This window comes from Ammospiza caudacuta, chromosome 13, assembly GCF_027887145.1.
Source record: "Ammospiza caudacuta isolate bAmmCau1 chromosome 13, bAmmCau1.pri, whole genome shotgun sequence".
NCBI classification, from domain to species: Eukaryota; Metazoa; Chordata; class Aves; order Passeriformes; family Passerellidae; genus Ammospiza; species Ammospiza caudacuta.
Genome location: NC_080605.1, coordinates 3,371,599 through 3,386,385, shown reverse-complemented (window position 1 = coordinate 3,386,385; position 14,787 = coordinate 3,371,599). Strand labels below are relative to the sequence as shown.

Genomic DNA, 14,787 nt, shown 5'->3' with positions numbered 1-14,787 from the left:
GATGCTGCAGAGCTGTAAGAAACCCCATAAATAAACTCTGAGAATAAACCACTGGCAAACAGCTATTTGATATTTGAGGGAGGTTCCAACCACAACTCTGGTGCTGCTCACAGTCACAACTGAGTTCCCCTCCCTCCCTGGGATGCAGCATTCCCTCCTGGAGGCAGCACCACTCCCACAAGGAGTTCCTAAACCACTGCAGCAAATGCCAAAGCTCTGCCTGCACAGCAACCTCTGAGAAAAGGGAAGGACAAACATCTGCAAATGTGATGTGACAGCAGGATGAGCAATGGGGAATTTCAACCAGGGCTCCAAAACTGCAAGGGAGACAGGTAAAAACTACAAACAGGACAAGAGTAATGAGGGATCTCTGATGAATTCTGGAGAAAAAACAAATTGGGCCATTCTGAAGTTACAAAACTGCATTTTGTACATCCTAAAATACAGAGAAAAGTTATAATAAACCTGTGGATGTAGAAGTATTAGCAATAAGCACCCTGCAGAAAGAGAAGAGGGAAAGAAGATTAAGGATTCAGCTTCAACTATGGACACTGCAGGAAAATGGAGCAAATATATATAAATTTACTTGGTCAGGACAGAGAGTGAATAGTCACCTTCAGAGGGGAAAGAATAAAGCAGCTACCAGGCTTAAAAACAGGAAAGAAACAGAGTTGATCAGTGAAAATAACAGAAAAAAAGTTGAATTAAACTGCATTTGATGCACAGGAAACATGAACAAGTGTGATTTTGGTAAAAAGAATCCATGTTAAGAAAACATATATTGGTATGGAAAAGGAGAATGATGCCACTTTTACAATAATTTATTGGATCAGTTTGCAGAGAATAGAGAAGGAAAGCTGCTGTACCTTAATGGAGCAGAAGCCAGGCCACAAAGGGAATGTGTGGGACCTCTGGACAGAATTATTATCTGGCATTACAGAAATCTTCTGCAATTGCATGTTTTTTCTCTCTCTGGGAGGCAACTTCTACAGTTCAGAACCAAGTTCTTTTTCCCTCAATTAATATTTTCATGTGAATACCCTACAAAATGAGCCACTAACATCATTAAAGACAGGACAATATTTAACTATTTAAGATTACATAAATGGCAATGTTTTCTTTACTATCCAATACATTCCAGAAACTGTCTTTTGGCAAGTACTGTACTAGGACTTCAGTGTATGTACAAACACTAAAAGTCTAGAAAATTATTGAGAAACAAACTTTTCCAAGGGGCAGAGACCAAAATCATCATCTTAAACTCCATAAAGAAACCAACCAGCAACAGGCTGGTTTCTCTCAAAACTTTCTCAAAAGAACAAGTGCACCAGAGCATCTGACACTAAATCCCAGCTTCTATACTGGAGTTTTAAGAAACATGCAATCTCCAGATCTGGAGGTCATTAAGGAATTAAAATTAGCAATTTACTAATTGTAAAGCAGAGAATGTAACTTCTTTGCTGGCAAACTAGGGACATAGTAAAAATCAATGAATCAGAGGATCCTGCATTAAAATTTGTAACTACCTAAGCCACACTTCATCAATTAAGACAATTCAAACTGTTCTAATCTCCTTGTCTGTTTTCCCAACATCATAAACATTACTATTAAGTCCTTAGCTTGACCTCACAGTTGCTGACAATGAACAAGTGTACCAGCAAGCTGGTCTGGGAGATGATTAACTTAAATTATTTCATATTCTTCACAGATTAAAACCATGCACAACAAGTGTAGCCCAGGTCAGGTTATCTCTCCATACTCTGAATCAAAGCTGAATGCCACTGATCAGTGAAGGCATGACCCAGACTGAGAAAGCAGACACAGATTTTAGGACACTGAGGTTAGCAGGGACATTACTCCTGCCCTCAGAAAAGATCTCAGTGCTGCTGGAAGCACCTTTGGGAAGATGAGGAGAGGACAGAGTCAGACTCCCCCAGATGTGCAGAGCAGAAGGATGTAGCACAAAAGCTGGAATACAGGAGATTCCAATATAATAGAAGAAAAAACAAAGACCATGAGGGTGGGCAAGCTCTGAACAGGCTGCCCCAAGAGGGCTGTGCAATTTCTTCTTGAAGGCACTCAAAACATGACTGGCCACAAGGGAGACATCCCCATGTGTGAGCAGGAGGCTGCACAAGCCACCTCCAGGAGTCTTTGCAAACCTTTCACACTGTGTCCATAAACACATCATCCCTGATTTTATTAAAGTGCTGAGTCACAAAAGGTAAAGAGACAGAATACAAAAGTCTTCAGAGCATACAGGAACTGTCCATCATTCCACCTCCCCTAAAAAGGGAAGCATTTTAATTATGTACACCTCTGAAGACAGCAAGCACAACAAGAGAAAACAAAGGCACAGAAAATAGAAAAGACAGAATGTGATTTAGTCATTGCCTGGATTTGATAGAATTAGGAAAAAGGTAAAATTATGAGCAAGTACTGTCATATACTAGTTATTCCTCTTCAATTTATCTGTCAGAATTGAAGAATCATGTCCTAGGCTGCTGCACTCTGGAGCTCTTCAAGGAACACACTAAAGCAGCAAAGCCATGGCATTGCTCCTCCAAGTGCAATGTGTGAACAGTTAACTACATTTTTCTTCTATAAAATAACATTTGTCTTGCAAACTAAGATGTACATTTCTCACAATAAAAAGTATTCTCCTTCTTTTTATTTCATCTTTGCTCTTCTCCCCTTGTCACTCTCTCCACTCACCACACTCACTTGGATTCACCATCTGTCTGCTGTGCTGGAGCAGCTGCTCCTCTCACCTCCTGAACACTGCAGACACTACTCTGCCCTTTGCTAGAGCTGACTGGATTTTCCCAGGTGAAAAAGGGGATGTTTGTACAAAGGTGCTTCCATAAGGTAGCAGGCTCATGAAGACAAAAAAAAGGAATTTACAACAATCACACCACTGATAACCAGAACAGCAAAAAGGTGACAGCTGAAATATTCTTTTTTTTGTTTTCCCTAAGGGTTTTCTTCAAAAAGCATAGATTTGGTAACTCTGTGAGAATAAAGAAGTGGTTCTCTCTGCTCCTAATCTCACATCAAAAGGTGATGATCATTCCATGACATCTTCTACTGTGTAAGTTAGTGCAGGACAGAGAACAAATTACAGAGATGAACACAGAGCAATAATCAACAGCAAAACCAACAAATACAGACTCAGAAAGAATCCAGCCAGAGCACATCAATGTACAGAAGCAGGAAGAGAACAGGAGTTATCAGTCTTTCTCATGCCTGCACAAGAGAGACAAAACTAAATGAGAGCCACTACCTACAAACCACTGAAAGGAAAATTCCTTTAGGACAGTAAAATTAGAATTCATTGCTAAAGTTTCTGAGGACAAGGATTTTGCAAATCTCCTGGACTAGTGCAGATACACAAGGTTCCAACCTTTATTGACAAGGGCTGCAAAACCAGCCTGGCTCAATTCACAGAAATCACCCTTTGCAGCAAAAGCATCTGAAACAAAAGCTTAAACCTATCAAGTACTGCAATGAAGACAAAAACACAGTAAACAAGAGCAAAGAATGAAAAACAAAAATAGATTTGAAAAATATATCCTTTACCAAGCTTTTTTTTCTCAATTAAGTTAAAAAAAATAATGTGGAAGGAAGAAACAAGACATGCATAAACACATAAAACTCAGAATGGCTGTGGTCTGATATGACATTTATCTTCACTCATGAGTAAACACTTGCTAACTCACTTGTGGCTATGCCACTTGTGATTTATCAGTCTACTCACTCCTGAAGATAAATGTCATATCAAACCTCAGCTATCATGTAATCTGGCAGCATTAACTTACAATGTTCATGCTTTTATGGCCCTAGAATTCATATTTACCATTGCTTATCATGCTGCAGTAGCAGCTACAGTTTTTCAATGGTGCCTCAAAATCTACATAAGCAATTATTTTTCCTCCCAAATAAAAAAAAAAATGACTATTTTAATGTTAATATGACAACAACACTATTCCATTGAGTATAGGCTCTCAAGAAAGAAATGAAGAACAATGAAACAGAAGCCATGGCATCACTTGTCCCACCTGCTCCTCAATTTATTACACAATTCTTCCTACAATGGTCAAATGGTTACTTTTGAGTGTGTTCAATTATAGCTTTTTCATCACTGTCCCCAGGAGCCTGATCTACCACCTAATCTTCTCTCTTACTTTAAGGATATTTTGCCTTATATCCTACCTAAATCCTACTTCATTTAATTATATCCTATTATTCATATTTTTACCATCTTGGTCTGTTCCAAATAAGGAATTTTCCCTTTTATTCTCCCCTACAATCAGTGTTTGAACAAGTTCTCTGTGTTCAGTTCTCTTAAGCTTTTCTTTTAATCTTTGCTTTCAAGCCTGGCCTTTTGCTATTGGTTTCCAAACAGCAATCAGTGACAATATTCTCCTCATATTAATGTACAGCCCACAAAATTCTGAAAATGAAGTCCATGATAGCTCAGAAAAGCACTAGGCTGTGTTTCAAATAGGCATACAATTTGTCAAGTACAGGTGTTGCTCCTGATAATGGATTCCAGATATCTACTGCTCAACATCCATTTTTATTTCTATTTTACTGCACCCAAATTCCACATCAGTGGCTAGACCTTTATTAGTCAATTAATAGAAAATACTCTTTTTATCCAAACAGCCATCTATTACTCTTCTATTTCTAAGCTGCCTTGCAGGCAAGACAAAAAGACAATGATTTCCTCAAATTTCACTAAAATGTGTTCAAATTACAGTCATTCATGAACAGAAGAGTGATGCCAGAAAAGCTTCAGTGGAGAATTAAAAAGCCAAGTGGAACATCCCCATAGAACATAATTCTTACTCTGCTGCTGTATCTTGTTTCCAAATTCCAGTACTCTATCTCAACTCTGAGAGACCCCAACCACTGTGAGAGTGCAGGGAAAGTGTCAGGAAATGTTTGAAATCTTGCTCTAATGTAACTTAGAATGTGGCACAGCCTGCCCAGGGGCACTGTGCCCTACCAGAGCAGCAGAAATGGGGCAGATGCATTCCATACATCCCTCCTAATCCTAGACCTGCATCAATCTTTATACAGCTTTATATAAAATTAAATTTGTTTTAATTAAGATGGATCACTGATTTTCTTACTGGGTGTTTTTATCACTCAAGTTTAATATTTGGCTTTAACTTCCAGGAGTATTTTCTCCTTATGATGCAGACATAATACATGAAATGCTAATCCATCTCCACTACCCATCAATCCACTTAGAACCTCAATATGTGCAATAAAGAACATCTCTCTTACTCCATTTCAAAGTTTACAAATTTTACCTGCTGCAATACCCAAAACAAGACAGGCAATGTCTGCATACACAAGGCAACACAGAGCACATGAGCTCTAAGAATGGCAATTTAGACAAACTTTGAACATTGCACTTCCAGCAATTAAAAAAGATTATTGCTGGCTTATCTCATAAGTGTCTCATCAATAAAATATTAGCCTAAGATTGTTCCTCTTTTCTTTATGAGTAAGTGGCACTATCCAGCTTTATAAAGCATTGTTCTTCATGGTTTGGAGCACGATTCCAGCACTCTACAAAACAGATTAAAAGTCTCTGTTTCATCTCTGCTAGCCTTGTACATTTCAAAGCCTTTGTGCAAGCTCTGCTGCATGCTGGCAGTGCATACAGGATTTCCACACTGCAAGGTAACTGGAGAAAGCATCACCACAGCTGGCACCTCTGAGAAACAGAACAGACAAAGCAAGGAACAGCTAACAGCTCCTTCATGTTTTAAGGGAAAATGGACTACTGTAAACTGGCTGGTATGAAGAGATCCATAGTCTAAAAGAAGCTTGCCCTTCTGCAGCTGGACAGTTTGCAGAGCCAGCTGGAACCCTCTCCAATGAGCTCCAGGCCTGGAAAAGCTGGAGCTCAGCCAGTTCTTCCATCAGGGCTGGCTGCCCCCAGGCAAGGCAGCTGCAATCTTCCTCTGCTGGACAAGTCCAAGGCAAGATGGCCAGCAGCCCTGTGCTCTGAGTCAGGGAGCACTGGGAACTGGGACAGGCACTGCAAACAAATCAATGCTTATCAGCAGTCACTGGGCTGATAGGGAGCTGCTGCTGTGCTGTCTGCTTGGCACCTGAGCTGAGGGTTGCTGTGCTAAGATTTTCTGATGCACTAACTCTGGATGGCTGATGCTGCTTTTGCCTGTACAGAACTTCTCTAAGTGCCTGGTTAAGTACTGCTTGATTCTATTAACTAAAGACTGATAAATTTAAAGGAAATATGAAGAGACAGTTTCACACTAAAGCAAATAGATTATGATTCTTAATGTCTTCTCCCTATTGTATGTATTTTCATATATTATATCTTTTCCAGAAAAGAAATAGTATTAACCACAGCTTTACTTTGTGCAGTTTGTGACCTTTTGAAAATGTAGTGGTCATTTCAAGTACCCAGTAAATGAGAACTCAGCCTGTGACCTCCTTACAGACAGAAAACCAACTTCTCTTGCCCATCAGATCAATGTTACTTGAGCAGCTTCCAGCTCCTCCTACAACCCAGGCATGTCAGAAAAGCTCTTCAGGTTGTTAATCTCAACTCACAACATCACAACTGCTTGCTTAGAGAATCCATTGACAGGAGACAGGCAGAATGTGCCTCTCCCAGAAATCTGGCTTTATCCCAACCAGAACTATAATCATAGGAGTAAGAAGTCCTGTGGACTCATCCATTTCTGTCCTACACCAGTGTTTCTCAAAAGGTGGGGTGAAACCTGCCCAGTGGGCACAGGAGCACTTAAGGTGGGCTGCACAGCACTGGAAAAGCCATGTTACATGGCAGTAGATTGTGGCATGAGATAATGCCAGACTTACTGGCCATGCACACTTCTACCTCTAAGCAATCTGTCAGCTGCAGGCACAAATTTGCTTAACTTGGGACAGGGAGCAATTTTTCCACCTGTAATTATGACCAGCTGCTACTCTTCTGCCTAGAACCAAAGCTATTGTCCATTCAGTCATCAAACATGGACAAATCAAAAAGATGCCACAAAAAGTGTGAGGAACACTTTTCTAATTAACACATTAATCCAGACAGGGTGGGGAGAAGCCATCTCAGAAAAAGAAAGAATGCAAATGGCTGGACCTGCACTGAAGCAGCCAAGTTAAGGTGAAAAGCACCAAACTGTCTTGTGTGCATTACAAGGGCCAGAGTCACAAATCTTACCACTCAAGATGTTCTTACACATTAAAACTATGCTTACCAAAGAATTATTAAATTATATTAATTTTAAAGTTAATAATTTAACCACTAGAAAGTGTCTGCAAGGCTCAAGACACAGCACAGGTATTTTCAGACTGTGCACTGCTACTTTTAAATTAAAGCAAAAGAGAGGTTCTCTCTCCACACACATCACTAATTATTTACATGCTTTATAGAGCCTATAAACTCAAGGACAGGTCACAGTAAGGTTTTACATTACCACATCTGCATTTCTCCACCTTGATAATACAAATTTTTACCAACTTGATACATATTCTGGAACCTCTGTCTATGATTTTGAGACCTAAGTGTAAGTACTTTACTCACACAGAAATCACAGACAAACTCACAAAGGACAGTGATGCCTGTATAAACTCAAGGCCTTGTAAAAACCCTAAACACCTTTTAATTACAAGTGCAAACACACACACAAGATGCTGTTTAACAACAGGATAAAGTCACCGCACTCTCAGTGACTACCTGGCTGTGCCTTACTGATAGTGCCTTTGAAATTAATGAATCTAAGCACTTAATCCTCCACTGTGCACAACACAGATACAGTTCAGTGAGTAACAGAGAATGGCATTACTGCTAAACAGAACACCTGGAACAGCACAGCTATTCTTCGACAAGATTTTGTAACTATGTGCAGAAGAGTTTAAAATGAGAGAGTTCATTTAATTTTAAAGCAAAGCAGCATACCTAATGACCCACTCAACATTATACTCTTGCCTGTAAATCTTGGAAAGCTTTCTGTTCTACATTTGTAATTCCCTCAAATTCCACTGTGCTCATACAACAACCACTCTACAGCAGACAAAAAGACCAAGACTGCACTTCCTTCAATTTATGTTAATAATCTTAGCTGAAATAATGGTTGAGCATGTGAAATGACAGAAAATGAGGTACTACCACATATCACAGAATATGACACAAAAAAGAGTTTCCCAAACAAGCTGCAATGAAAGTGACACTGAAAACTGCTGTAATTAAGAAATTCTCTTTTACACTCCAGTACCTACCAGTTGAGAACTCTGATTTGACTGTACCACCTTAACCTGAGGAGGCTGCACTGTATTTGATACAGAGACTGTGCAAATGTTGTTTGGTTGCCTTATTCCTATTGTCTGAGTGGTGACAACAGAGGAGATTCCCGAGGCAGACTGAGGTATCACTGCAGAGAGCTTGGTCTGTTGGAGTGACTGCTGAGACGGCTGGCCTTGCAAAACCAAATGCTGACTGTTCAGTAAAGATTGTCTCAGTGCAGGTAGGCTTTTCTAAAAACAGAAGAAAGTTTATGAAGTATCAAACTTAGCACATCGACAAAAAGCATTTTGAAATTTGCTGGAAACATAATTAACTGCCTGATCATCAAACAGAACTAAGATTGAACATTTATTCTAAGAGAAAGTTCAGTTTTTAATGAGCTTTCAGTTTGGATTTAGCAACCCTGTAGATTTTCATATTCCCTTAATTGCACTGTAGCATAAAGATCACTCTTCTTCTCAAAGTTATCTAGAACTTGTAGTTTAGGTCTTTGGGAGGGCATGAAATGGAAGAAGAAAAGGCAGAACCATGGAACAGCCCTATTCCCAGCAAGCAGCACCAATTTACTCCTCCTAACACACCTCCAGTACCAACACCAAATGATTTCCCTCTTGGTGCCCTACAGCAGTAGCTGTTTATTGCATAATTTCGGAAGTCATGTATTGTGAGTGCATTGAAAAGTGTACTATTGTAAGCCCCATACCATTTCAAGGAAAACACACTTCTAAAATGCTGTACTGTACCTCCATGAACAAACTTTTTACTTCTTAAGTAGCAGAAGTGTTCTTTTGAAGTGCTCCCTCAGGCAGCTGCAGAATGCAACAGTGTTTAACCCAAGCTACAGCTCTTTCTAAACTTCTAACATTGATTTAAAAACTTAATGCCTCTTGCCCAGAAAGGACTTCAAAGAAAGTCCTTTCTTTGAAAGTTCCTGTTTCTTATCATGATGCTAGAAGTGACTGCAGTAAAAGCCACAAACAAGTGTTAATGATAACTTAAAAAAACAGGAGCAGAAGTTCTGAAGCAAAGTTGCAGGGAAAGAAGAGAGAGAAAGTCTGCCCTAAGCACAGAAGTTTTGAACTAGACCAAAAATACTTTTAAAATCATATTTGTAGTTTTATTGGGACTTAAACATGTTTTTTGTTTGTATACAATCCTGCATATGGAAGTTATTGTAGCTAATTTACAGAACAAATTAACAGTTAAATTTAGCCCCACATATACTAACTTAGGACTCCACAATAAATCCATTTGGTATCATATCAGAAATTCTACTGTTGATTAGTTCCAGATCAGAAGCAGAATCATCTAATTAACACTTTATCCAGTTCAGTTCTTCATAATCATTGTTACATGTGGGTTGAAAGTTATCAACGACCCAAACATATATTAGGAAAACAGCATGGAAACAACTTATTAAATTACTTGAAGCATTCTGTAAAGATAACTTGGGACTCTTTGTAATGTGAATTTTTTTCTTCTTCACAAAAAACTACCTACTACCACAGAAAAGTGCATTTATTCTAAAAGTAAAGGATCACTACAGAAGAGCCAATGAATGGTTTCCAAACTAGGGAGTAACTGCTTTTTATTTTTTAATCTAATTACTGCAACATTCTAGATCAGGGCTGCTCAAGCTGTGAACTCCTGGATGACAAATCCATTTTTCTGGATCTCAGCCAAGGTCCCAAACACACAAGGTGTCCCTCCTGTGGGAATTCCCAGTTTCTCAGCACTGTCCCAGGCTGCTGGAGCAGCCCCTGCCTGGCCTGGCACAGGTGCAGCCTGCACAGAACCTCCAGCCAGGAAAATCTTGGCAGAAAAGGGCAGCATTTAGATGTAAAGGAAGGGTAGTCTTGGGCCAGTGAACATAACACTAGATAAAAGGGATATTCTAAGAGTTATGTAATGAAATTTTGCTCTGGAATAAATTTATCCAAACAATATTCACATTACCTTAAGGAAAGGTACGAGATATGGCTGAGGAGATGATTTGAGTTCTGTTTGAAGGCGGCCTGTAAATTCTTCTGGATCAATCTTTGCATCCTTCATGGTAAAGAAAAAAAAAAAAAAAGCACCAACATCTCAGTTCAGGTGTTTGGTTGCCTCTTTCCCAACTACTACATACATATACCTCTCTAGCTGAAGAGGCTGCCATACCAAAAACTGTCAGAGCTGAAGTCCTTTAACTCCTCTCTAAGGTTCTTCTGCCAAGCACTACCTCAAACATGCAACATGCCACTCAAAATGCAGAGAATTCCCTTGGGGAAGCACAATTTCAGACAAAATGAGGCCCCAAAACACTCAAGTCTCTTTTGGGACTCCACTCTCTTGCTAACATTTACATAGTGATTTCTTTTTTTAAAATTAAAAGAAAACAACCACAACAGGTTGTTGATGTAACCTTAAAAATATGAAATTTGTCAGCCTTTGTAGTAATTCCAAAACCAGTTCTGATGGTACAATTTAACTTATAGAAAACATATATATAAAACTATGGACTAAAGCTATGAACTACATATAAAACTACTATATATGTAAGGCATGGCCATACATAAAAGGCATGCTTATAAGTAGATATAAAATTTTCTCCTCTATGAATTTGTATGTATGCTCACAAAATATACTTATACTTATTTGTATACTTATACTTATTTGATACTTATATCAAATACATTTATTTAGTAGCAATTCAAGAGAATTCTAACTTGGGTGCATTTTATGAGACTTCTAAAGTATCATTAGTTAGAAGTTCAGGTTGTAATAAAAAAGTTAATTAGCCTTCCTGACTGATACAGAACAAGAGAAAAATCAAACCAAACCAAGCTTCAATAAATATATTTATTATTTATGTTTGTTGGTACTTTGTTTAAAATACTATAAGAAGTTACCTTTATTTATTTAGTCTTTTCAAATTGGTAAAAGTTGAAACAAGTTTTTACTGGAATAATTGAATATGATTGTTGAACAGCTCACACTTGAAAACAGCCTTAGGCTTGTCTAAAATACACAGATTTCTCTGGCAATGAAATCAAAGAAATGTATAGCAACTACTTTTAAATCCAAGTTTTTCACAGACTATATTACATTTCTTTTAAGCAGCTTGACTCTTTCCCAGCTCTGTCTGCAGCCCATTTATACAATTCACTGTTGCACTGGAGGCTGCAGCCAGTGCAGCTTTTTTCTGGCCAGAGCCCTCTAACACAGCTTTGCCTCTGGAAACCCCTGTGCCACCCAGGCTCCTGTCTGCAGAACAGCTGAAAATCAGGAAAATACTGCTCCTTCAGTCCTAGAAACTCTAACCCATGTTGTGAAGGGATTGTATCTACAGTTGGTCTGTGCTTCAAAAATTAAGAGCTTCTTGTTTCAGACAAGAACAGGGTTTGGAGTAAAAAATGAATCCTCAAGGAAAAATCCCAGATTTTAGGGGGATTAGGGGGATCCCATATTTAGAATAACAAATCCTCAAGTTAAAACCAAAGTATTACTCATCAAAACAAGAATGGCTTTGACAACTGCCTACTAAATACTTTGCTGCATTTCCCCTTTAAAAAACCAAAAGAAAGTCTGCCTTTAACAGACTTTTTAAATTTATATAACATATAGAATATTGCATTTTGATGAAGCCCAACCTCTTTCATTACAGCCAGAAGAATTGTTAAGATCAAAGCAATAGTTTTCAGCATCCATAAATAAGTTTAATAGAAAACTGACAAAATAAATGGTAACTAAATATTTACCAACAAATCTTGAACCAGAGCTTTCACATTGCGGGACGTTTCAGGAGATGGTGAATTATGAGAAGCAAGTTTTATAAGGGTAGCTAAAAAGTTTTTACATTTTTTCACATTCTCTTGCATTTCCTGCAAAAACCAAAGAAAACAAGTATTAGTTTCATGCTATTTTTTCATTACAATCAATGCATGCTCTTACCACTACAAATAAGGAAAGTGATTAAACTTTTCTAATTCAGGCCATATATGAAATATGTTTTGCTATTACTGCTTGTTACCTGAGATTTTCTTTTCTTTAGGTAACTGAACATTATAGCTCACAAATAACAACAAAAAATCAATGAAAGAAATATATTTTATATTTTACAGTCTGCTTTGGTACAAATAACCTTAAACATGAGAAGTAACACAACAATTTGCTGGAGATGAATTCTCCTTTGAGATGCCCAACAGACAAGGTACAAACGTCCCCCAAGCTATCTTAATTTGTTAAATTATTGATTCAGCATGTTTTTGTACAAAGTAGCTACAGCAGTAAAATCAAATTAGAAATAACTCTTCAAACATCATCCTATCTAATCTTTTTTTTCATTAGTAGTAAAACAAGCCATTATTTTATATGGTGTAATTGCTCCAAGAAACAGAAACATCACATTCAGTGTAACCACAGTTTTGAGGCCCAGCAAGAGGACAATCCATAGACTGAAGGCCTGACTGTTCTGGCTGCAGGAACAGAGCTGTTCTTTCACCAGTGCCACAGACATGGCAGGTGGGGAGAGATGACCACAAGTGTTCTTCCTCCCTCTCAGCATTCCTATCCCATGTGGCTGAAACCAGGCAAGGGTTTTTGTCGCAGACATCTTTTCATGAAAAATCCTTTCCTTAGGATTTTTCCTCCTGAGAAGCTGGGAGGCCTCAGGAACAAAATGTAAACAATGATTATCTGCTGCTGTGGAATGCAACAGGTGCATCTGGGATTGGTCTCATGTGGTTGTTTCTAATTAATGGCCAATCACAGTCAGCTGGCTTGGACACAGGGCCCGAGCCACAAACCTTTGTCATCACTCTTTCTATTCTTAGCTAGCCTTCTGATGAAACTTTTTCTTCTATTCTTTTAGTATAGTTTTAATGTAATATATATGATAAAATAATAAATCAAGCCTTCTGAAACATGGAGTCAAATCCTCATCTCTTCCCTCATCCTGGGACCCCTGTGAACACCGTCACAGGTTTTCCTGTTTGCCAAGTATTTGTCCCATCAGGGGATACATGCTTGCCTGAAGATAAAGCTCTTCCAGCTTCTGAACACACCCGAGGAGTTCCTAAAGCACTAAGAAAACACTATTCCCACATTTACCTGTGACACCACGGTGGTGCCAGGCACAGGGGAGCTGGGGATGACCAGGGGCTGTGCTGGCACCTGTGCTGCTGTGGGAGGGGGCAGTGGCAGCCGTGGCTGCCCTGACCCTGAGCCCTGGCTCTGGGCACTGCTGAGCACTGCAGGCTGCTGGGAGGCTGCAGCTCCACCTGCCACTGTCGTCTTGAACAGATTGGGAGCGCTTGTCGTAGCTACTGTTACCTAAAAATATTTTATATTTAAAAAAAAATTAATCTTCACTTTCAAAAAAATACAAAAACCATAGAATGGTTTGAGTTGGAAAGGAACTTAAAGCTCATCCATTTCCACTACCCCATGTTGCTGCAAGCCCCATCCCAACCTGAACTTGGGCACTGCCAGGGATCCTGGGGCAGCCACAGCTGCTCTGAGCCTCCCACCCTCCCAGGGACAACTCCTCCATGAATGTCCCATCGTGCCCAGAGCCCCAGCCACAGCTGCTCTGAGCCTCCCCACCCTCCCAGGGACAACTCCTCCATACATCCACCCTGAATGTCCCCTCATGCCCAGAGCCCCAGCACAGGCAGTGCCCCCAGCACGGGCAGTGTGTGTCCCCCAGCATGGGCAGTGTGTGTCGTGTGTGTCGCCCAACACGGGCAGTGTCTGTCCCCAGCACACGAGCACAGTGTCCCCCAGCATGGGCAGTGTGTGTCCCCAGCACGGGCAGTGTGTCCCCCAACAGGGGCACAGTGTCCCCAGCACAGGCAGTGAGTCCCCAGCAAGGGCACAGTGTCCCCAGCATAGGCAGCGTGTTCCCAGCACAGCGTCCCCAGCATGGGCAGCGTGTCCCCAGCATGGGCAGCGTGTCCCCAGCACAGTGTCCCCAGCCCTGGCAGTGTGTCCCCAGCCCTGGCAGTGTCCCCAGCAGGCCCTGACCGTGGTGTGGGACAGCACAGCCCCTCCTGGCAGCGTGGCTGTGGCGCTGGCGGGCGCTGCTGTCGATGGCACCACCTTGGCTTGCACAGGGAGCCCCAGGCGGACACTGGAGGTGCCCACGGACGTTGGCTGCTGAGAAAGAAAAAACAAGTATTTTACTTTTTTTCTCCTTAGCAGCTTGATCTCCAAGGCTTTTTAATAATTATTATTAATACTAAGAAAAAAAATCAAAACTAGTAATGTGCTTTTATATGTATATTCACAAATACTGGAAAATCAGCTTTCTCAATGTTCAATGACAGCTTTGCAGTACTTCTCCTGAAAGCTATTACTCATACAGCTATATGGAAAAGATTAGAAAAAACAAATGTGACCTGCAAAAACACTGATGCATTAATTCAGTTGTAATATTTACATGTTGGTGTTCATCAATATTTGAGTTTATCATTGCCAGTAACACATACTGGTCTTCTTGGTAT

General features: G+C 39.9%; 1 protein-coding gene across 1 annotated transcript in view; it reads right to left on the bottom strand.

Moving 5' to 3' along the window:
• Positions 1–14,787, bottom strand: part of LOC131563330 (transcription initiation factor TFIID subunit 4-like) — a 155,923-nt gene that overhangs the window by 121,191 nt on the left and 19,945 nt on the right. The window contains exons 3-7 of the mRNA XM_058813325.1: positions 14,309–14,440; positions 13,394–13,615; positions 12,043–12,165; positions 10,259–10,348; positions 8,278–8,532 (exon numbers count right to left, since the gene is read on the bottom strand). Of these exons, the coding sequence (XP_058669308.1) occupies positions 8,278–8,532; positions 10,259–10,348; positions 12,043–12,165; positions 13,394–13,615; positions 14,309–14,440 (822 nt within the window). The remainder of the gene's footprint in view (positions 1–8,277; positions 8,533–10,258; positions 10,349–12,042; positions 12,166–13,393; positions 13,616–14,308; positions 14,441–14,787) is intronic.